Raw genomic sequence first — 23539 nt, forward strand, 5'->3', positions numbered from 1 at the left:
GTACAGTGACGACCATTTTTATTTCATCTTGTCCTGTGCTGTGCAAATTTTCACCATTCTTTCCAAAAACAAATTGAGGCTTTATGAGTGGCTAGAATGGTTTGCTTTTAAGAAGTTTTAAGATTAAATAATATTATTGGAGTACTCAATGCCTCTGCAGGTATACTTGATAAAGTAGATATACTTTTGCCAGGTAAACCAATGTGCCTGAGGAATGTTGGGTTAAAGATGAGATGAACTTTAAAAGGATCTCTCTAAGTTGTACAGTGGTACCTTGGTTCATGAATGCTTCTGTTCACGAACAATTCGGTTCACGAACAGCACCGTTCGCAAAATTTTGCTTCTGTTCGCGAACTCTGCATTGGGTGACGAACAGGATCCGCGGCCATTTTCCCTGCTGTGACATGTGGTCGTGGCTTCCTGTAGGGAGGGGGACTCTCCCTCCAAACAATAACCGCCTCCCCACCCGCCTTCCTGTCCTCCATGCCAGAAGTCGCCTCAAGCAAGGTTAGTGTTCTCTCTCTTCATACGGTACTGTACTGTACTTTGTTTCATATTTTTCTGGTTTTAAAAAAAAACTTATGGTTCAGAACGGATTAACCGTATTTACATTGAACCTTATGGGAAAATTTGATTCGGGTCGCGACCAATTTGGGTCGTGACCAGAGTCGTGGAACAAATTAAGTTGATGAACCAAGGTACCACTGTATATAGGGATGCATCCAGACTCTAAACATCTTTGTGATCGCTATGATCCTCAAACATTGTTTTTTGCACTTGTGCAAAGCTCCATTGAGAACCTTCTAGAGCTTAAGAGATTTTTGATGGGAGTCCTGTCTTCTCTGCATACATACTGGACTGCCATATTATTTGCATATTAATTGGCTCTGAGCATTCCTTTTGTCCAGTTTTTTGCTCAGATTTTGTCATGGAGACAATAGCTCACATTTGAAATTTCCTATCTATCACTTTTGGAAGACAGAATTAATGTCCCCTCTAATTACAAACTATTCAGATCACTCTCATATGTCAGTTGTGCACTACCTATTAAACAACCAGGGTCCCGAAGTGTCTGGAATTGTAACTAAATTTTGTAGTATTGCTATGCCAATTAGGAGTTTTTGGATCTGACTGTTTTCCTAGGTGCATTGGTGCAGGCATGAATAGGCTTTTATTGGATGCTGTGTAATATATTTTTTAACTTCAGTGTATGGTCTCTGATCATATATTTTAATAAACTAAACTAAATATGCCCACTGCAGTCATTCAGTATGACAACCAAGTACTCTCTGGGAGCAATCCTTGAAGAGGCTACAGCAGCTCATTCCTCTGCTTTATCTTGTTCACTCTGTCATTTTAAAGCTCCCACCATGGTTCTGAAGAAGCACTGGGACTCACATTGTTCCCTTTTAAGACAGTTCAAAATCAGTACCTCCTCTTGGAAATCTAGATGACACTATGTTGTCACCAGTGCCAGGGAGATTGATAGATAAGCATTTAAGGTTCCAGAAAAGACAGCCCTGCCTAGTCCTGAACAAGTTCAAAAGATAAGGAAAAATGTGAAATAATCCCCATCTCTGCCTTCCTGCCCTAAAAGCCAGTCCTCACCTTCATAAAATGGGGCTCCTTGCCTGACCAGTTACCTCAGGCTCCATTTCCATCAGTATCTCTGTTAGTGGACTCTCAATTAAGTCCTCTATTCCCAGGTGTTGTTGAAGTAATCCAAGAATCTATCTTGGTCTTGATGATGAGCAATCCAAAGTTCTAAACACTGATGTTCCTTGTCTTAATATTATTGAAACTAAGGACATTGTTCTTCAATTCAGGACCATGTTGATTTGAGTGGCTCAGTAGGGTTCATTTTGCTGGTAAGGAATAAACTAAAACAAAAAACCAAAACTTATTTAACTTTCCTCCTCATTAGAAATCTGGAACGCTACCCAAATACAATTCAAATGATCAGTTAGAGTGAAATAAAAGCAACTCTTACAAAAGCACTAAAATATCAATATACATTATATATTTACTATCACAGTAAAAATAACAGAAGCATACAATTCAGATATGGTTCAACTTACCCATTTTGTGTTTTACCATTTACCATTACCATTTATTACATCCAGTTCATGGGAACAGTCATCAGTGCCACCAAATGAGCTGCTCTTCTCCCACAGTGATAGTCCTGCAAGTAGGGCTGGGCTCAGTTTGAGAGTGAAAGCTTGTATAAGCTTTCCAGTTGCTCAGACGTATGTTGGCATGACTTCAGATATCTCCTTCGCAAATGTGGTGCTTCCATACTGTCCCATTTGGGACAGATGTCAGACTTCTCCCTCTCTATCCAACTAGATGTCAAAGAGGGTCAGATTGTTTATGTTTTAGCTTTCAGATTTAAAGAAGAGTGGTTTAGCTTCTTTATCTTCACTGAAAGTATATATAGCAGCTATTTTATTGTTTAACCTATTTGAAGTGTTGTCATTTTTTTGTAAACTGGGTTATAAAGTTTGATACATTTTCATCTGCCAGTTACCCTTCCAGTCTGATGCATTCTTTTGTTGATACCATTTAAGTTAATGTCAAAGCCTTTTGAACTGATGGCTACAGGTCTTATCCATACTTTTTTCAGCAGCCATCACAGAATCTTAACTTACTAGGGAGCTATATGTTTTGCACAAGGATGCACATTGTATCACCCTGTATACAAATAGAGTGGTCTTCTACTGAGACATAGGTTTTTTTTGTCAGAATCCTTGTCTGAGTTACATAGTCAACAAAACATTGTGAGCTAGCTTTGATATATTATGGTATCAGTGGAGGATGAGCTCCCAATTACTTATTCATGGTTATTAAGAAAATAAGACCCAACATTTGTAGTGTAGTTAACTGTGAAATTAGAATATTGCCATATCCTTGTTTTGGGAAGTGGTTAAGAAAAGCTTTCCTCAAAGTCAGCTTAATAATAGAATGGTGAATGGCTTACTGGACAATTAATGTTTGTAAGAGAGCTTAAAGGTGGCTACAGTGACGTTTCATCTTTAATTTCTGCAGTTTATTGCCACAAGATTCATATTGTGACAGCATCATTTATGCAGAAATTGCATACATTTCTGCAATTTATTGTCACAAGGCCTATTGTTAGGTATTTTGGTGTTAAATTGCAGCCTCTCGCCCCCAAGGTTCCTCTCCTTCCATAGATAATTTATACAGATTCCATAGGTTTGTAGAGAAGAGAAATAAAGAAACATTAATATTTATTTCAGCAAAACCAGGGAGTAATTTTCAGTGGTGTAATGAGTATAAAGTAAATTAAACCACCTTAATCTAGTGGCTAGATATTGGTCTCTTAAAATTTTCTTTTTCAGATTGCATTGAATCTTCTTCCTTTGAAGATAGAATTTAACCTGTATGGCTAAATTCAGTAATTCTGTAAGCACATTAAAAAAAAAAGATTTCTGGGGGGGAACACCAAAAGCTGTAGCTGGGTAAGACCAACCAACCAAAGTGCACCCAAACAGTGTGTAAGCTTTTGAATTCTCCAAAACTCTCCCTTAGGGATCGTGTTTCAAAAACAAATCTGATCTTCCTACTTTCCCCCTCTTTTTTTTTTTTTTTGGTAATGCTTGGTACACAGTTCTGGAGAGCTAAAGAGTAGCACTTGGTATGATATTTTGGTTGCTGCTAATACAGGTATTACTCAGTTACAGATTTTGTCACACACACACACACACACACAGATTATTTTATAAAAAATATAAATCTTTTACAAGATTGTGCAGTATGTAAGGTCAGCACCTATTGTATTGGGCATTTTTTCTATAATGGACAACAGTTTGGCAAAGTCTTGTTGATAAGAAAGAATGTTAAATGTTGGCTTCAAGTTGTTTTATTCTAAAACATTAATGGATGCTGAAATTGAAGCTATGAGCTGTGCTGTAAGACTCTGGGGGGAAAAGTTATGATGGAAAGGTTTCCTCCTGCTTCTGTTCCCCAGGCTTCCTGTCACTTGCCCAGAGTTCCTGCTTAGATACCTCTCCTCTGCCATTGAGTTTCCCCATCTGGCGCTCTCTGTCATTTTGGACTACAGCTCCAGTCGGCCCAGCCGGTATGAATCAGGCAGGGAGGAGAGGGAACATTCTTGTGTTGGCAGTTCATTCCTTCAAATATTTTCTCCACCCAGAGCCCTACTTTCACTCTTTGCTTTTATTTTCTGGACTGGGCTTGGTCCAGATTTAGGAAATTTTAAATTTTTGTGAACGACAGAAGGTGGCTCTCTTCCTCCTTCTGGTAGTCATTTTGTTAAGAAAGCATAGAAATAACATGTTATGGATAAATAGCACAGTATGTGTGGTTCCTCATCTCTCTGGTTTCAGCCAGACAGTGAAATACATAAGATAATTAAACCAAAAGTACTCCTTTCCAAATTGTTTTTCTTCTGAGCTGACCTGGCTGGTGGCAAAGACTGTAGTTCCCATCTGTGGAGTTTTATAGAAGGCTAATAATTCATATGTGCCTACTGCAGAAGCCCAGCAGGAAGAAAGAGAAAATAGGTGACTTTCTTCTGAATTTTCTACATATTCCATGTGCTTTTAATAGGAATTGAATGTAGATAATGGCTGGTGATGAAATAAGGAACAGTGGCATCCTAAATATATTTAATTCCTCTGCTTTCTTTCTGATTCCACATCAATATCAAGCCATCTTAATAGGATAATGCATGAAGCAAAAAAATTCTTTAGTTCAGCATTTGGTGGAATAAGTTACCTTGACTTTCTGATACTAGAGATTAATTCAGTCCATGCTTAGATACTTAATCAATACTATGCTAATATATGAGTAACTGTACGTCAGTCTGAAACCCCTGGGATTATATTCCACTTTAGCTGTTCCTTTTGTTCTATGTAGTATGGTATTTACTTCAAGCTTGTTAATATGGGATTTCACATTCTGTAAAAACTAGGTAGGCAACTGATTTCTAAATTTGAGATGCTAATTGCTTGTGGAAGGATACTTTTTGAAAATGAATGAAATGAACATTATAAAGCACTTTATCTTTACACAATATGTGCTTTACAGATTTTAAGTTCATTCTGTAATCCATGTTGAGATAACATATCTGTTCCAGTGTGCTTTCTTGATAATCACTGTATTATTAGAGAATAGTAAAGGGTGATGTTTAAGTTAGATGGTATATTGTCTTCTAGTTCATCTCACCTCCCAGAAGATATGAATAATATGTGTATTTTGTGTGAATGTAAATGTGCTCTGTTTCTCAACCCTTTTTCTGCAGGGCACCGGTGCAGCTAGTTTTGATGAATTTGGGAATTCAAAGTATCAAAATCGTCGCACTATGAGCAGCTTTGACCGTGCAATGATGAATGCCTTTAAGGAAATTGCTAGCATGGCTGACAGAATCAATCTTCCCCGAAATATAGTTGTAAGTTACGCTTTGTCCTATGAAATTTTTCTGGCATTCATTTAGCATAATATAATGAACATAGGCATTTTTGATATTATTGCTAATTAAATGGCCTGGAGTTAATTGAATTTTGTCTTCTTGCTTTGAAGGATCGAACAAATAATTTATTTAAGCAAGTGTATGAGCAGAAGAGCCTGAAGGGAAGAAGTAACGATGCCATTGCGTCTGCTTGTCTCTACATTGCTTGCAGACAAGAGGGTGTTCCTAGAACATTTAAAGGTGAGTGTTCAGTGACGTGTGCTTCAACTGCTTATCAACATAGGATCCCCAACTTGCATAATCTTTTTTTCTTCGTTATGCAAGTGCAGTAAAGCAAATCTTGCACTTTCAAAAACTTGCCAGTGCTTTGTACTTGAAACTTTTCTGACCTGTATTTTTGTGTAATGTAGGATTTAAAAGAGAAAATGCTTAAAAGAGTGATAGTCTGGTTGTGTTAAAGCAATGATGGGAATTAACTATACTGAGGTGGACTTTGCATAGAACATGTAATAAAACCCCCCCCCCCCAATGTAATAAATATATTCAAGCATCAGGCCTGCCTAATTAAATAGCTCTTTGTAAAATATTCTAAAATATTTGGGGAGCTGAATGGTCTAAGGGAATAGGACATTATTACCTCATGTATCATTGTAGCAAAAATTATTATGGTTCAAATAACAGGCAGCCAAGATGAACATAAATTGATTGACTGTGTGGTAGCTGTGAGAGCCTGTTTGGTGTAGTGGTTTAGGCATCAAGCTAGTAATCAGGAGACTGAGTTCTAGTCCCACCTTAGGCACAAAGCCAGTTGAGTGACCTTGGGCCAGTCACTCTCTCAGCCCTAGGAAGGAGGCAGCAGCAAACCACTTCTGAAAAACCTTGCCAAGAAAACTGCAGGAACTAGTTCAGGCAGTCACCAGGAGTCAAGACTGACTTGAAGGCACCAGGAAAAAAAGGTAGCTGTAATTAGAAGAAGCAATTGAGTACAGGTAGTTCTTGCTTAACAACCATTCATTTAACAATGGTTTGAAGTTATGACAGCCTTGGAAAAAGTGTTTTACAACCTGTATTCGCACTTACGATCAATTCAAACCATCGCAACTCCCCCGCAGTCACGTGATCACTATTTGCAACCTTTTTGTGATGGTTGTTAAGCAAATAGTGTGATCATTAAGTGAATTCTGGCAAAAAAGTCCATTGGAGAAGCTGGACTCAATGACCACGTGATTTGCTTAATGACTGTGGTGAATTGCTTAATGATGGTCATAAAATCAAGTCCGGCCATGTGGTGACTTGCTTAATGACTGCCCCGCTTAATGACCAATTTTTATGGTCCCTATTGTAGTCGTTAAGTAAGGACTACCTGTATACCACCCACATTTGTTTGCTTATTTAATTATTTATTTACGTCAAATTATTATTCATTTATATTATTTAATTAAATAATATTTAATTATTTATTTAATTAAATAACATTTAATTATTATTTCGTTAAAATTTTATTCCACCTTTGCTTTAAATCAGTCAAGGCAGCTTATATATCTAATGCTCCAGCCTCCTATTTTCCCCACAACAACCCTCTGAGGTGGGTTTGGCTGGGCGGGTGACTGGTCCATAGTCACCCAGCTGGCTTTCATGCTTATAGAGAAGTAGGACTCTCAGCCTCTCAGTTTTTACTATGCTAATCAGTCAATCAATTTATTGTTTTGACCACCGGTTGTAACAAATAGATAAAACCTGCAGAAAAGTGGCCAAAGATTAATAAAATACATTAAAATGTACAAAATCAGTAAGAACATGCCAAACTGGTTCTCTATTGCACCAAAGCCTATTGTTACCATGCATTACTCTTGTTTGGAAGACCATCTCTCCAAGCAGTTAACAACTTCCATGAATGTTTGTATTAATGTGTGGTTTTTAATTTGTTTTTCTAACCTTTGAATAGTTTAAGGTTACAGAAAGTTATATGCAGTTTGACTTAGTGTTGCACCCCTATAAGCCTGTATGGGTGTAATTGTAGTGATTAAAAAAAGAAGCAAAGCCACATATTGATAAATAATTTCTAATCCGCAAATTGAATACATTTTCTTCATTTTGAGAGTGTTTTGTTCTTTTTGAAATGAAAATTAATGAGGAAAAGACTGATGCAAGGAAATTAAGACTTTTATTTGTCCACTAATCCAAAGGCTATCGTTATTCTTTGTTGTTGTTGAACTATACAAGTATTTTCACTTCTATAACCTTTTGCTGAAAGTTCAACATTTTTAAAAATACTGCTAATTTCTGCTTTCCGTGTGTGTGTGTGTGTGTGTGTGTGTGTGTGTGAATATAGCAATTAATTATCAGTTAAAAATTGCTGTGACAGAGTTGACCTCTCAAAATTAATATCAGTTTATTAGTCAGATTAATTTTATATCTGTGCTATGAAAATTGAACCATTAACAATGAAAGAACTGAGTGTTAAGCTTTAATTGGTAGACTGAGAATGTTGATCTTAATTCATTGTGGCCTTGTTTATTGCTTTATTTTTTAGAAATATGTGCTGTGTCCAGAATTTCCAAAAAAGAAATAGGACGGTGTTTCAAACTCATCTTGAAAGCTTTAGAAACAAGTGTGGATTTGATCACTACTGGAGATTTTATGTCCAGATTTTGTTCAAACTTGGGCCTTCCTAAGCAAGTCCAGATGGCAGCAACACACATTGCGCGTAAAGCTGTGGAATTAGACTTAGTTCCTGGGAGGAGTCCTATCTCAGTTGCAGCTGCAGCTATTTATATGGCTTCACAAGCCTCAGCTGAAAAGAGGACACAGAAAGGTAATATCTTTATGTTTCTGTGAAGGTATGTTTTGTTCATGCCAGAAGTAGCTGTTCTTTTGAAAAGAGAAAGGATTGGCACTGATGCCAGAAGCTCTGCTTTGCATAAGGACCCTTCTGTTTTGTTTGAAACACATGTCCAACAATCAATGCCTGAATTTCTGTTACTTCTTCTGGGTTAAGTTAGTAGGCTGTCAGATTAATTGCAGAACATACTAAACCACGCTTTGCTGAATAAGCCACAGAGGCTGTGTTTGTGTCCCATATTAAGTTAAAATGAACCATATTTTTGCTTTGTGTGATGAGCAGACTGAGTTAGTGGCAGATTGAGCACTTCTCAGGACAGAAATCAAATTGTCTAACTTGTAGAGGTTAATATAGGCACTTCAGATGGGTCCAGAAAGAATTGGAAATAAATGTAAATGTCTGGAGCATAAGTACCATGTATTGTTGCTGACCTCTGCAGCAAAACCCTCTCAGTTTCTCTGTACCTTAGCTGGTGTGTGTTAGTTGAAACCAATCTTAAAAGTGTCTGAATTTAAATATCAGGGTAAAAGTCCTATGATGTAAATTATATAATGTATTTTGGAAGTACATCAGAGTTGTTAAGTATTACTTGTGAGTTTTGAGGATTAGATCTCTTGCAAATAAATGCTAACTTACCTACCTTGATTTTTATTTCAGAAATTGGAGACATTGCTGGTGTAGCTGATGTTACAATAAGACAGTCATATAGGCTGATTTATCCACGTGCTCCAGACCTTTTCCCAGCAGATTTCAGATTTGACACCCCTGTGGACAAACTGCCCCAGCTGTGAAACTTCAAAGGCTGCTTCTAGATCCTCAAAAATAATTTTTGACTTATAAAAGCAGTAAGCATATAAAAGCAGTACTGCCAAGCCTTCAGTTGCAGGACTGGCTAAAGGATATGGAAAAACCTATTGGATAAATTGGAGCACACATTCCAGATATAAACAAAATAATTTTGTGGCATTTTTATGTATATATTAGTGACTGTAAGTATTTAACAACCATTGCAGCGAACTTAATTTTCTATTCTGTGTATTTAGATTTCTTTCATAGAGATCTAGTGAAATGTATTTTGGAAAATATTTCAAATCAGAATAAACTGTTTTCCAAAAACAGTACTGACCTACAAGTTTCACTGTATGTGACTTTGTTCAAAATAAATATCCAAGTGGAAAATGTAACCTTTAAAAATTGTTCAGTTTTCCTAATTAGATGCTGTCCATGGATTTTTACGTTGTTTCTTGATAACTATTGTTAATTACAATGGGAAATTTTAATTCAGAGAAAACATAGTTCATATAATAATAAAAATGCTTGTAGAATTTTTTCCCATTCATCTTAGGAAAAGATTAACCAAGTCAAGTTTATGCTTTGATTCATTCTATTTAAAGTCCCACAAATCAAGAGCATGTCTCTTCATTATCTTGTATGGCTACTTGAAAAAGTGATCCAACCATCTTATGTTCATAGTCTCTGTCATAGGAGGCAGATTTTTCTGATGCCTAGTGTTGAATAGAAGTAGGACAATCACCTTTCCTTTCTTCACAAAGCCAGGAACATTTTTCTGTCAGAAATGATTATTGCCTAGTTAAAAAGAACTGAACTATTAGCAAGATATTTGAAGACAGTTTAGTGTGTTTTGAACCATTGTTGAACAGGAAGAAGGAAGCTGAATCTAAGTTTCTTCACCCTACACGTGCAAATGTTTCTCTTCAACTCGATATTCCAGCAGCCACCTGTTACCATTGCTGTTGGCTGTTTTTCTTTAGCAGAGTTGAAGTCATTTTAACTACTGACACAGCTGAGGCCAAAGAAAACAGTAGGAGTGTGTGTGAAAAAGAAGTAGGGGGGAGGGGGGATCTATAGTCCCTCCAGGCCATTGAGATGGAACTGGGAAATTGTATACTTCAGTTTAATGATTATGCAGCATTTTTAGGTGAATTATAAATAGAAACGTTTTGTGACTAGAAGACCTTGTCCAAATTGAGCAGTTTGCAAAATCAGGCTCAGTCCTCTTTGAGTTTTTGTGTTCCTTTGCTGCTTCAGCAGTATTCTTAAACTATAACAGCATGGCAGAGCTGATGATAATTTTTTAAAAATAAGTCTGCTTGGCACAAAGCTTCACAATGTATATTAAATAAAATTAAATCCTGGAAGTTTATATCTTTCTGTAATTTTCATTGTTCATGAGAGTGGTTTGTAGTCATATGATTTCATAGGTCCAAGATTTGGCATTGTTTTGTTAAGGAATGTTACCAAAAGGTGGTATTGTCCTAGCAAGTTCTCTCCCACTTTGTATTAGCATCTGAATGCCATCAAATGGCTTTGTCAATCTTTGTCTGCAGCAGTCTGTACTGTGAAGGGCACACAAATACAACTCACCCTCTTGAATGTAATTGATTTGATCAATTTCACCATGTTGTTACAACTGTTATTGGGAAGATATTCTTACTTTTATCAAGCCAGTGTTCCCATTCCAACTTAAGATAGTCATAGGTGCACTGTTTCTCTACCATCATTTGGTATTTAAATCATAGGCAATTTTTGATACCAGTGGGCTGCATTTAAACTATTTTAAGAGGCCAAAAACTGCAGTACATGGAGTATGTGACATTTATGATCAATGAGAGGATTTTTGGTTTTATCCCTAGATCTTGGAAAGAACTTTGAGGATTTTATCCATTTCTTAGGGAAAAAAGCCTGTTTTAAGGTATACATTAACTTTGATATGTTTCCCACCTTAAAATGACAAAAAACTGTTCTTGATCACCTGTAATTTTTGTCACAGCCCCAGCCCAACTGGATTGTGGGCTTAAATCAGTTTATTACAGCCATAAGGCCAGATACAGTAAAATATCTAATAGTAGAACTGTTAAATACATCTATCTATCTATCTATCTATCTATCTATCTATCTATCTATCTATCTATCTATCTATCTATCTTATCTCTATCTATCAATCAACGAGTAAAATAGGATCTAAAAATAACATATATAATAAAATAAAAATAGTATAAGAAGTGATCAATAAATGAGTATCCAAACTTAATGGTATGACATATTGTACAGATGGTAGGACAAAAATCAGATGACTTCGGAGGATATTTTTGAGTCCTTGTACAAAAGAAGTGCTTGGAAGTTTCTTCAAGATCAGATAAATGAAGGTCTGTCTAGAGTCCTTATATAGTGGGTAGCATAGTAGAATATGGCTTGAGCCATCACCACACAGACATAACCAGAGAGACTTGGGAGTACCCATAAAACATCCAAAAAGGACAGCTCAGGGCAATGCATCCAGCCTAGCTGAAGATACAAAATTTCAGAATTGTTATGGATGATAAGAGGCTGGAGCAAACCCTTTCGGAAGAATCTGATAAATAATGGGATGTGACACCTTGCTTAAATTTGTTTGGAGATCTATATCCCAAATTGGTTGTTTGAGGGCAGTTCTAGCATTGTCAAAACCTCACGAGTACAGACTTCATAGAGAAGCCCAGTAAATGATTTTTATCTAGGGCTTTATTAAACCATGATGATTTAAAACAATCTCTAAATACTAATGGGTCCAGACCTATAGAAGGGAGGATTAATTTTAGCCAAAAGGTAAGAAGAAACCATGTTTTGGGCTTAAATCATCCTAGTGTCTTGAATTGACTTAAATATTAATTGCTCGGCAGCATGAAGATGTACTATCATGTAGAGCACAGAATTGTAGGGTTGGAAGGGGTTATTTAGGCCATGGAATTCAATCTTCTGCTCAGTAGAGAAATCAAAATTAACCCCCTTTTAGCTTCTGCTTGAATATACCCAGTGAAGGATAGTCCACTGGTGGCTCTTATTATTAGGACTTTTTTTCCCCCGGAACAGTCAGGATCTGCCTTTCTATACTTTAAATTCACTTGCATATCTGACTGGCTTCCCTGATATACTTTCAGGTATCTGAAGTTTGCTATTGTATTACATTTTTAATTTTTGTCAAAACTTAAATGTTTCAGTTTTGTCAAATTCCCTTCATAGGAGTTTCTAGGTCATCCTGACCTTAGCTGAACATGTTCTATTGTTTGAATCAAACTGCAGCACCCAGAACTGGACATGAGTTAGGGTCCAACCAATGCAGAATTCTCTACTACCTTAGTGTTCCAGTATCTTTTTCATAAGTATAATTACCAAACCAGGTGTTCTCCATTTTATACCTATGCATTTGATTGTTTCCTAAACGAAAAATTCTGCATGTGTTCAATTTCATTATCAGTCCATTGCTTTATCTATTTTGAATTTTAGCTATATCATACAGTTTTGTGTTATACAACTTGGAAAAGTATTGCATCCACCTCATATACCAGTATTAATGAGAAGCCGTTGAGTATAATTTTCAAGCCAGCTATGTATCTATGTATAGGTAGTTCCCAGTTTAAGAATGAGTTCCATTCCCAAGGTCTGTCCTTAAGGCAAATTTGTATGTAAGCCAAAACAGTATTATTGTAGCATTGTGTAATTAAACCTAACCATTGTGTATTTAACTCAAATCGTGTATTTAACTCAAATTTTGCTACAATAGTCTTCATTCTTAACTATGGGTCATCTGTAACCTGGGCATTCTTAACTCAGGAACTACCTGTAATTGTCATTACATCCAGCTCAAAATTAGTTTTCTGATCAGAATCTAGTTGGATATTTTCTCAAGAAACAAGATATATTATGAATATAGCTTTCCCACCATCTATTAAGGAAGTTACTGAATTAAAAAGTTATGTGGTTTGCTTGGCAAGACTTGTTCTTGACAAATCCATGCTGATCTAAGGTAATTGGAAAATAAGGGTTTCTGTCAATGAATGGTTTGGTAGGGTCTCAGTGTATTTCAGATAATCATTTTCAGTTGCTTTTCTCTTGGGCACAATAATGAAAAGACAATGCATAAGGAAAGAACAGTCTCATTTTATACATGTGAGAGAGGAGCAGCAGCTTTAAAGAGTCTTTGGCAAGAAAGAATGGCTAGAGATAAAAGCTGAGGAGAATTAGTTTAGGACCAATCTTTAGCAGCACCTCATAACAATCCAAGTCCTCCCAAGCGTTCAGTGCAAGCCTTAGTCTCCCTTTCCCATCCCATGAATGGTAATATGTAATATAAATATGCTACACCTAATGTATTTTGGGCTTTTTGGATTATGTGAATCTTGTCATAGTGGTGGTGAGTTAGGCTACTGTAATTAATATAAAGCATGGCTTAGTGTAAAGTTTGAATTCAGCCTGTGTGTGTGTGAGATACCCCTTCCTGCTGAAGTCATATGCTGAAGATAACTTCAGCTTCCAATTTACCCTCTGAATACTGCACAGGAGTTTCAAACAAAGAATCCATATCAGTTTCCCAAGCGAACCATTAAGGAATTGCCTAAGCAGCTCTATAAGCTATTTGCTTTGATTAGAAGATGGCACCTAAGGGAGATTTTTAAATGTTTAAAAAGCAAAGTAGTTATTTATCCACCCTGAAAGAAAAAGGTAATTCAAGCAAAGTTCCAAAGACATCATTTTATCTAAAGATCAAACACAAGATTATAATTCAAATCAGTAAATTGTTTTTTCCTATACAAATTTCACTATTTAAATTTTGAGAGTTAATTGCAAAACAGTTTGTACTATTACACTGTTAAAGGCACATTTCATTTTAATGCATAGTGTACCATTCTAAAATACCCTAATTTCTTTACAAAGTGCTTCAGCAGCCACATATGTATAGCAAAATATATTTACAATCTAGAGTTTAAAATCTTAATTTGCCTATTTTTAAAACTAGATAAAATTAGTGCTTTCATTCAGCTTAATTGTGAAAATACCCTGCCTCTAATGTGATTTTCAGAAATTCAAGATTACAAACATTTCTGTACAACTTATACTTACAAAAAGTTATTTCTGTAGGATTTTAAATCTGAAGCACCTGCTAGGGACCCAGCTCTTTATAGAAATAACAAGGAAGAAAAAGGGTTGGCAGACTGTACCTCAGGTATGTAGTGTTTTGCTTAAGATATAGCTATTTGAAATGAAATGAAGGAAAAAAAAAAAAAAACCCAAACTAGCATACTGAACACATGGTAGGTAGTGCAATTTTTTTTAAAATTGCAAGTTAGTAGTTTTCATGATTTTTATAAAAAAGTATTCTTATCCATCTTCCTTATGAAGGAATTTACACTTGTTATTCTGGTAACCATCTTATTCCTTATACTCTTATAAGGCTCTAAAATATGAATAGAGCCCTCAGCTGTCTCACTGAAATAAAATAGTTTAGGGAGTGTGATGGAACCGGTTATGAAAAAATACCACCCAACCCTCCCCAGAACCCCTCATTGGTGTTACCCTACTTTCCTGCAAAATCAGCCCTGTATGTGACTATCTATTCTGAAGCACATTCCAGGTTGAGCAGTTAAGTCTACTAATTAAAAACTTCATGCTAATTCTTGATCTTCTGGTACTAGGAAATGAGGTTGATCACAAACACATATGCTGACAAAGTGGAATGTTATTTTCCACAGATTTAAAAATGATTTTGTTCTTACAGAACGTCTAGCAAAAACTACATTAAAGTCTGTAAAGCAAACACACAGCATCTGGTCAAAGACATTTAACTTTTGAGGTACAGCATAGTGTTAAGAGGCTTAAAATATACAAGTTTTATCAAAAATATTTATACATTCTCTTAAAACATATTGCTTTTACCCTTATTCTCAGTAATTTCCAATGCAGATTATTGAATTCAGTGGCCATAAAAATGTATACAAGTGGGTTTTCACTGTTAAATCTGGATTTCAGTAATACATTCAAATAGCCACTGGACAAAACTAAAAGTGTACAGTTAACCTATATGATTCAAACAAAACTATAGTTTCCAAATATATATGTATACTGGATGTATACAATAAAAATCCTCATTTTTCAAAGATGAATGGTGATACCAAATCAGCAAATGTATGAGGCATGAAATAACTAGATACACTGATTTGCTAAAATATGATATGGATGAAGTTAGTGTGGAAAAGACACAACTTTAAAAGTATAGAACAGTGATTGTATTTAAGGGAAATGCATATATTAGGAGTACTCCTGGTTAAGACTGAAAAGACATTCATTACATTCTTCATATTTGCTGGTTATTTCTGAACAGTGTTTAACGAGGTTAAAAGGCAAACACATTTGTTTGGCAAGTGACTTTGGTAAACTTTCAGGACCAGTCCTCTTTTTTTCTGTAAATGGAAGCACTTACACGGCTTTCACATAGGTAAGGTTTTGAAACATCTCCTCACTAATAAATACCATAGAAAGTTTGTTAAACAAGGCATTAGTTCGTAATACACATTGAGAAATCAAGTCAACAGTGTGCTTGACAGTCTTTAGTTCTACCATTTTCGGGGATCATAATTCTCCTTCTTAAAAGGACTGACGACTTTTGTTTTCTTTCTTTAAAACTTGGGCAGGTGATCAGTCTAGCTTAGCATCTGGTTGTGGTCCCACTTCGTAAGGCAGGTGTTTTGCAATGTTTTCTTCTCTGGAAGAATAAAGATACAGTACAAGTGTGCCCATGTGAGAGTGGAACACAGCCTGCACCCACCGAATCAGCTTAAAGAGCTGCACAGAATTGCTTTCCAGTGCTCAAGATGATAAACAAAAAAGATATACAAAAGAGAGGCCACACCTCATCTGTATTAAAAACAGTACTGTTTAAAATCTTCATGTGATTTAAAAATCAGAAGCTACAGGCAGCGCAGAGAGTGATCCAAAGAATGGTATTCTTCTTAGGAAGATGGGAGAATGTTGTTCTGATGAGCAAATTGGCTGGAATTTCACAGTGACTAAAAGATCAACACCAATCGGCAATGTAGTCAAAGTCCCTGAACATTTCCTGCTGATCTTCCAAAAGTATCCTAGGCTCCCGAGGTGGAGTGAGAATAGGCGCTTCTGAGGTAAATTCATCATCAAAATTGCTGACATCTTCTCTTCCTCTTATGACTGGTACAAAAGGAGGCTTCACTTTCTTCGCGAGCAATGCATTCCAGTCAATTAACTGTAAAAAGAGCACCAGTTAAATGTTGTGCTTCTGGCTATTGTTAGATTGTAACCATACTGAAGAGATGGCACTCACCCGAAAAAAGTGATGCTTTTTGACATCTTCAGCATCTTTTTCGCCAGCACCAAGGCGACGCTCTGGATTTCTCCTCAGAAGCTGAAAACAAGGTCAGGAATGTAGTCAGGTAATTCTTTTCTATATACAGTATAATACTATTTTTAAAAAGTCAAGCAGAGAGTCATAGTCTGAATAGTCTTGATAGAGATACTACATTTTAATCAAGACATGAAACATAAGCTGCTTTTCCCTGAAAAGCAGTCAAATCACATTTTTGTGTGTGCACATTGGTTTTTTTCATTATTTCTGTTAGTGTTTCAAAATACTTGGAGTGTTTAGGTAAGAACTGGTTTAGAAGTACAGTGAACCAGAGTTACCCAGTTAGAAAGGTAAGACATATATCCTAAAGATCTCTTCCATTTATAAATACTTCTTAATATAAACAGAATAAAACCAGTTCATTTGTTCATTAAAGTTTCCAGTATTATTCACCTTCATGCATTTCACTAGAAATCTAACCTTTCTACTATTTTGTATGTCTTTAAGGATTATGTGTTCAAGGATTAGTCCTGAAGGAATCCTTGGCCATCACCAAGCCTCTAGTTGCATTTCTACTTACATAATAGTACCTTTTCCAAGTTCATTGATTAAAAAAGAGAGAGAGAAAATGTCCTTCTAAATTGCCAATTATGCCTACTAGTGAGTTAAAGGCCATGTCTTCAGCACTTCTATTCAATGGAGTTGGGACAAACTATGTTGTTACTAGTACCAGTAAATCATACTTTCATGCTACAACATCTATTTCAGAATATAGTCTTACCCTTCTCATTATTGAGATAGCTTCTGTAGACAGGAATCTAGGATATCTTACTTCATCATTTACAATACTGTCAAAAACTTCTTCTTCATCATCTCCTGGGAAGGGAGACTGAAAAAAAAAACTTCTTAGAAATGGTAATTCAAACCCTTTAAGTATTAAAAAAAATAGACGTAGCATTAAGCAAATGTGTATCGGATACCTGTCATTCTCTTCCTGTCCCCACACAGCATTATTAAATCAAACTTAAAGTAAACAAGTGTTGAAAGGATGATGAAACATCAACCCCATTAAGGTATTCACTTGAAGAAAGCTCAAAGTGGAGAGAAACCAGGGTCAAACTTGCAGAACATCTGCCACCACCATGTATTCAGGTAGAAGGATAGCTGTTCTCTGAAGAGGGCACTCTACATTTATAGAACACTGTCCATTAACATCCTCCAAATGTACATTTTGTAAAGCTTACCTCACCAACCAGCATTTCATAGATGAGTACACCAAGACCCCACCAGTCTACAGCTCTTGTATAGGATGTTTCTGTCAACACTTCTGGAGCAAGAAATTCTGGAGTGCCACAGAATGTACTTGTTCTGTCACCAAATCCCATTCCTGCAATTATTACACAAATTCTAAGATTTAAATATAACTGTCAGGGTTGTACAGATTGACTCAAATTTGATTCATGTTGTCAATTCCGTTGAGGCAGTCAAATCAGTTTGATGGTCCTATACAGCTAATGAAGTCAGTTTAATCTTTCAATTCAAAGTGTTGAATCAGGATTATATCTGGATCTTCAAATCTGTTTTTTTTTTAATTGACCAGCCTAATCCAGCATTTTGAATTATTTCAGTTGGTGAAATGGAATTCATGGATATATAGCGTCACACAATTTTTTCATATGAAATCACTGATATAACTATTTGCTCATCTTACCCCAAATATGTTTTATAGTCACCTTGTGATGGAAGAATCCTAAGTAAACACACAATTTATGAGAAAGTGGCAATTGGGGCTGCCTGAAGCTCTGACAATGAGATACAGATTTGGATGCTTCTGAATTATTAATCCAATTTGAACCCAAATCTGATTCAAAAATCTGACTAAACTTCCTTTGAATTTAATTACTGAACCAAAGCTTTGCAAACAGGGATTTTTAAATAATGTATTTGGATTGTGCCTTCCCCCCCAGCATCTCTATCCTAGGATAAAATAACATTTAATATGTTAGTATTAATTTAATATGTAGTAAATATTAATTTAATATGTAGTATGTTATGGACACACCGAATAGTTTTAAAGAGGCACTGCTAAATTTAAGGGACTTCTACTGATAACTCTCAATTTCAGTTTGCTGCATCATACTGAAGACTGCTGAACTATTGCTCTGAGCAATGGAGCAAAGGAAACTGAGAAGGAAGAAGAAAGTCTCCACCTATGAACAAAGCACATTTTTCACTATTCTTAAGATTAAAGCTTTAATATTGCACACTTAGCTGATGCCACCATCCATAAAGCAATTCTATGGCAACTGCTCTTCCTGTTCTGGAGATTATTCCTTACTCTCTTGCTCAAATAAATGTGGCAATAATCACATCAAGTGCACATTCTAAAGTGAAGAGATTTAGGATTTTATTCAACATTTTCATTCTGAACATTCACAGAGCACACCTATCATGACTACAAATAGTCCTTATTTAATGACCACTCGTTCAGCGACTGTTCAAAATTACAAAGGTACTGAATGAGGAGACTTACGACTGGTCTTTGTAGTTGCAGCCATCATGGCTTCCCGCAGTCACGTGATCGCCATTTGCGACCTTCACTGCTAGCTTGACAAGCAAAGTCAATGGGGAAGCCTGCAGGATGGTGATCATGTGATACCACACCTAAACCATGTGAATTCACTTAACGATGGCAACTGGAACTGCTGCAACAGCTGTTGTAAGTCAGTGCGGTTGTTAAGTGAAGTTGCTGGTCCGAATTACTGTCATTAAGCGAGGACTACCTGTACCACATTCCATCCCGATCATCATCCTCCTGGTGGGGAAAGGTTGCTATCTGCAATCACCATAAGGTTTGAGTAGTAGAGTAACTACTATCAGCCATTTTTTAAAAAAACTTACCTTCCTTGCAGAGACCAAAGTCAGCTATTTTAACAAAGCCTTCAGTATCCAGCAACAGGTTATCCAGCTTTAAATCTCTACCAAAAAGTAAGTAAATAAAAAAAAAGGTAAAACAACAACACAACAACAACCCAATTATATCATTGTTAAGCTATAGAGCTGCCTTTCCCAGGCTGGGTGCCTGATGTACGGCATGGACCATCCCAGAATTCTCAGCAATAGCCATGTTGACTATGGTTAAAGTCCACACATCTGGAGGCCGCCCAGTCTGGTGAAGGCTACTTCAGAGAAAGTACTACATGCAAGGATGTACTAATTCTTAACATTCCCTTTTTTCAATCTGAACAAAACATAATGATGCACAAACATCCACTAGCATTAATTTCTTCTAGAAAAGAAAAGGAACATTTTTATTAATCACAATTGCAGTAGCATTTAAGCCAGGTTCATATATGCAGCAGAACAAAATGAAACAGAACACTAAATCTTTTGAGTACTTACCTGTAAACTATCCTGTGCTCATGTAAATATTGCAGACCAAGAACTACGCATGCAGCATAAAATCTGTTTAGAGAGAATACAACGTTACAGTACTCATCAATTCTGCACATTTATTTATACTACTGCAAAAGATCACTGTTAAATTTCAGAGCCAAATCATACCATCCATGTGAGAACAGGGCAGGAATCTCTTTTCTCTAACTCTCAATGCTCAAGAGATAAAGGAGCAGTCATAAACTGGGGGGCATCTTCTGTGCTCCTGACCTCTTTGGAGAAACTTTCAGGGTAGCCCTCCTTCTAATCTTAGGAGATTCCCAGAGAAGGGAATGCTGTCAATGGGGCATCTTTCCATTGTGCTTGCTGTGGAAACGTTTGGACTGAAAATTCAGTGCCACTGGCCTGATCCTGATTCTTGTCTAAGGGACCTGCCTCCTTCCCTTCCTTGAACATAGGTGAAACTACTGACAAAGAAAGAAAACTGTTTGCAGGCCTTAGATTCATCTGGCTTTTATGGTAACATGGGCTTCTCAATCCTCCTAAGAAAAGCTGAAAGCCTTGGTGCAATATCTGCCATTTGAGATAGGCAAAATGGTAGTGATGTTGCCTCAGAATTGCAAGGGGTTAACTACAGTGACCCCTCCACCACAGAAGCAGAAAGGTGTGGATGTAAATCCCTTCCCTGCAGACTTTTTTTGCCCACTTCAAGGTTTGAGGAGTCTAGTGAAATCACTAAGACCCAGAATTTTATTTAGTGAACTCACTAAGTCTCAAATGTTCATACACTCTCCCTCTCGGTAACATATCGTATTTAGAAACAGAGCTGTTATTTTTTGTATCCTCCTGGGCCCTAAGAAATTAGAGGGAGCTTTCCAAAGGAAGTAGCAAAAAAACGTATTAGTTCTTCTAGGTGGCTGTAGTTAATAAAGAAATAAACGCCCTAGTAAGAATGGATTCACTTCCTGTCTCTTTTCTCCAAGCCACCAGGATAAGGGGTCTAGCCCGTTCTACTTAGGAAAGTGTCCTCTCCTGGGCCCTGAGACCCTGTGACACTGTCCAAGCTAACTAAATGAGAAACCTTTAAGATGCTATCTCTGGGATCCCATGGAGGATGACCCAGTTGAGTTCTGTCACTGTGTTCTTGAGCTGCAGTAAGTAAGATGGTTTGGCTGTTTTTACTTTTCCTAAGATTTCACTAGGTCTGTGGCATAACAATCTCCAGAACTCCCCACAAGAGCAATACTTAATGCTCTGCAAGCTTTTTCAGCTAGTCAAGGGCTGCTTTCTGACTTTGACAGTAATGTCTGCTGTAACACTCTTCTGCCTGTATTTGGGAAGTAAATGCAATCAATTTAAAAGTAAAACTAGATAATATGGATAGTAAAGTTCAAATCTAAGACTAATTTGCTTTCTCCTCTTTCGGAGAAGTTAAAGAACATGTTTGCTGAGTATCAGGAAGCTATTTAATATGATTTGAGGTCAGGAGAAGTTAACTCCTTTGACAGCAAGATGATTCTGTTAAATTCAAGGAAGTTGGAGGCTAACTCACCAGGGTTTGATATATGTAAACTTTTAAACCAAAACATTTATACTCCCTAGAGTCATCTTGGCTCTTAAGATCTTCTATGGGTCTTTTTTTCAGCAATGTAGTTTGTTGTTAGATTTCTCAAAGAAAAAAAAATCTTCTATTATTAGGAGACCTAGAAAAAGATGACCTGTCCTCCATGGTCCTAGGGATTAAAGCCTGGTGAATGAGGAAGCATCATTCTTGCAATGGCAACTGATATTTATGTAGGTTATTATCTTTATATTTATTTCTTCCCCCCCGCCTTTTTTTTTTGGTGCCTTTGAGTCAGTGTTGACTCCTGATGATTGCCTGGACAAGTTCCTGCAGTTTTCCTGGCAAGTGTTTTTTGGTAGTGGTAGGGCTGAGACACAGAGCCTGGCCCAAGGTCACCCAGCAGGTTTTGTGCCTCAGGTGGGACTAGAATTCATGGTCTCTTGGTTTCTAGCCTGATGCCTTAACCACTACACCAAACTCGCTCTCCTTGATTCTCTACATGAACATTAACAATGTTCTTATTCAACAATGCATCATATTTTATTTTTTTACAGGTATTCCAAATACTGAACATGCAGTATGCATTTTTTAGTAAAGTTTTTGTTGGGTTCTATGCTCCAAATAAGCCAACAAAATCTTCCACTCTAGCTTACAGTAGCAGATATACATAAAAATAATATGCAAACCTACACAGTCTCTGTGTTTTGGGACCATACTCATTGTTTGTAAAACCATCAGAAAGCAATTTATACTTATAAGGCCATTTTAAAGACCCCGATTCCCATCTTAATATCCCACGTTTTTATTCTATGTCTGTAGCAGCTCACTCTATGTTATTAGAAGATAACTTTCACTTAGTGTTCTGTTGTCACTTCTGTTACAAGGGGTGATCTTACTTTTTTGTCTGTGACTGACTTTGCAGTTATCTATACAAGGTATACTTCTTAAATAAATTGCAGATCCAGTTACAAAAATATAAATATACTGAACTAGAAGGTACCTTTTTTTAGTGAAACAAACAAACAAACAAATAAGTTGTTTTTTCATTCTCCACTCCAAACAACAGGTTTGAATAGCACAGCATTCTAATTTTCTTATCTCCTATTTAGAAAGCATCTTCCTTTTACTGGATAATTTACTCTCAATGCCTGTAATAGTATTTTCTGTAGGGAAGAATTAAGGATTGAGTTGCTGGGGACTGAATTATTGACAACGAAATAAGATTTGTTAGGCATTTCCTTTTCTTGATCAGTAAGGTCAATTTTTTGCTGGTAGGCTTTTTTAGTTTTCTATTCTATGAACCTTGAAAAGTCCCTTCAAATTTATATGTAAATTAGGAGGAAACATAAATGCTCCAGCAATATAATCCCAAGGTTGGTGTCATGTCTTTTTGTTTTATCATCATTGAGGACTCTGCATACAAAAAGCAGAGGTACTTCCTTATTGGCCAAGAAGAGTGAGTTTTCTATTCTAGTATGCCAGGTGTTTGGATCTAATCCTCTTTTTTACCTTTAAAGTACCTTTAAAGACTTCCAAGGCATTGTGTCTCTAAGATCTCTCCCCCTCCCTCCCTCCCTCCCTCCCTCCTACAGATTTCTATTCAGTTTCAGTACTTCTTTTCAGAACTGAAATTTCTCCTGGTATCTTTTGATTTGTTGTTAGGTATCTTAGAATGATTGTTTCTATTCTCTTTTAACATTATCTCTGTCACTGTTTTGGCTTAGCCCTAGGCAAAGGATGTGAAAAATATTTTAATTTTTAAATAGCTGTTTCAAACATGAAACAAAATGTGTATCAGAAATTTTGATATTGGAACAAACTCGGCTGCTTTGAGCATTCTGAGTATTCTGAGCTTTGCAATTGGGCTGTTAATTTGATTGGGTTGCCTGTTCTAGTCTAATCAGCACAGCAGTCATGTTCCTGCTTCTATTGGTTTAGATCAGATGGGATGATGATGGAGTGGAGTTCTGAGAAAAAAGCAGTTAAACATATGGCCAGATTAAAGACTATTTACAACTACATGGTGACCAATATTCATGCTATCTGGCAAAGTCACTCAGATTTACTCAGAGTTGGACTCCAACTAGGCAAGCCCTAATGAGTTGCCCAGGGAACAGTCTTGTGATGTATCTA

General features: G+C 36.6%; 2 protein-coding genes across 3 annotated transcripts in view; one reads left to right on the plus strand and one right to left on the minus strand.

The window, feature by feature from the left end:
- GTF2B (general transcription factor IIB) overlaps nt 1-12809 on the plus strand; it is a 38522-nt gene extending 25713 nt beyond the window's left edge. Inside the window, exons 4-7 of the mRNA XM_007423638.4 lie at nt 5285-5431; nt 5563-5692; nt 7986-8267; nt 8952-12809. Coding sequence (XP_007423700.1) covers nt 5285-5431; nt 5563-5692; nt 7986-8267; nt 8952-9085 — 693 coding nt within the window. The 3' untranslated portion in view covers nt 9086-12809. The remainder of the gene's footprint in view (nt 1-5284; nt 5432-5562; nt 5693-7985; nt 8268-8951) is intronic.
- Nucleotides 12810-14344: 1535 nt separating this feature from the next.
- PKN2 (protein kinase N2) overlaps nt 14345-23539 on the minus strand; it is a 62073-nt gene continuing 52878 nt past the window's right edge. For both annotated transcript variants that reach the window (XM_007423639.4, XM_025163668.2), the window contains 6 exons: nt 19849-19911; nt 19348-19424; nt 17691-17833; nt 17228-17335; nt 16426-16506; nt 14345-16347 (listed from right to left, as the gene is read on the minus strand). In XM_007423639.4, the coding sequence (XP_007423701.1) occupies nt 16144-16347; nt 16426-16506; nt 17228-17335; nt 17691-17833; nt 19348-19424; nt 19849-19911 (676 nt within the window). In that variant the 3' untranslated portion in view covers nt 14345-16143. The remainder of the gene's footprint in view (nt 16348-16425; nt 16507-17227; nt 17336-17690; nt 17834-19347; nt 19425-19848; nt 19912-23539) is intronic.

Source organism: Python bivittatus, unplaced genomic scaffold (genome assembly GCF_059951505.1).
Source record: "Python bivittatus isolate LINGU-HERP-01145 unplaced genomic scaffold, Pbiv_v1 ctg000700_np1212, whole genome shotgun sequence".
Classification (NCBI taxonomy): domain Eukaryota; kingdom Metazoa; phylum Chordata; class Lepidosauria; order Squamata; family Pythonidae; genus Python; species Python bivittatus.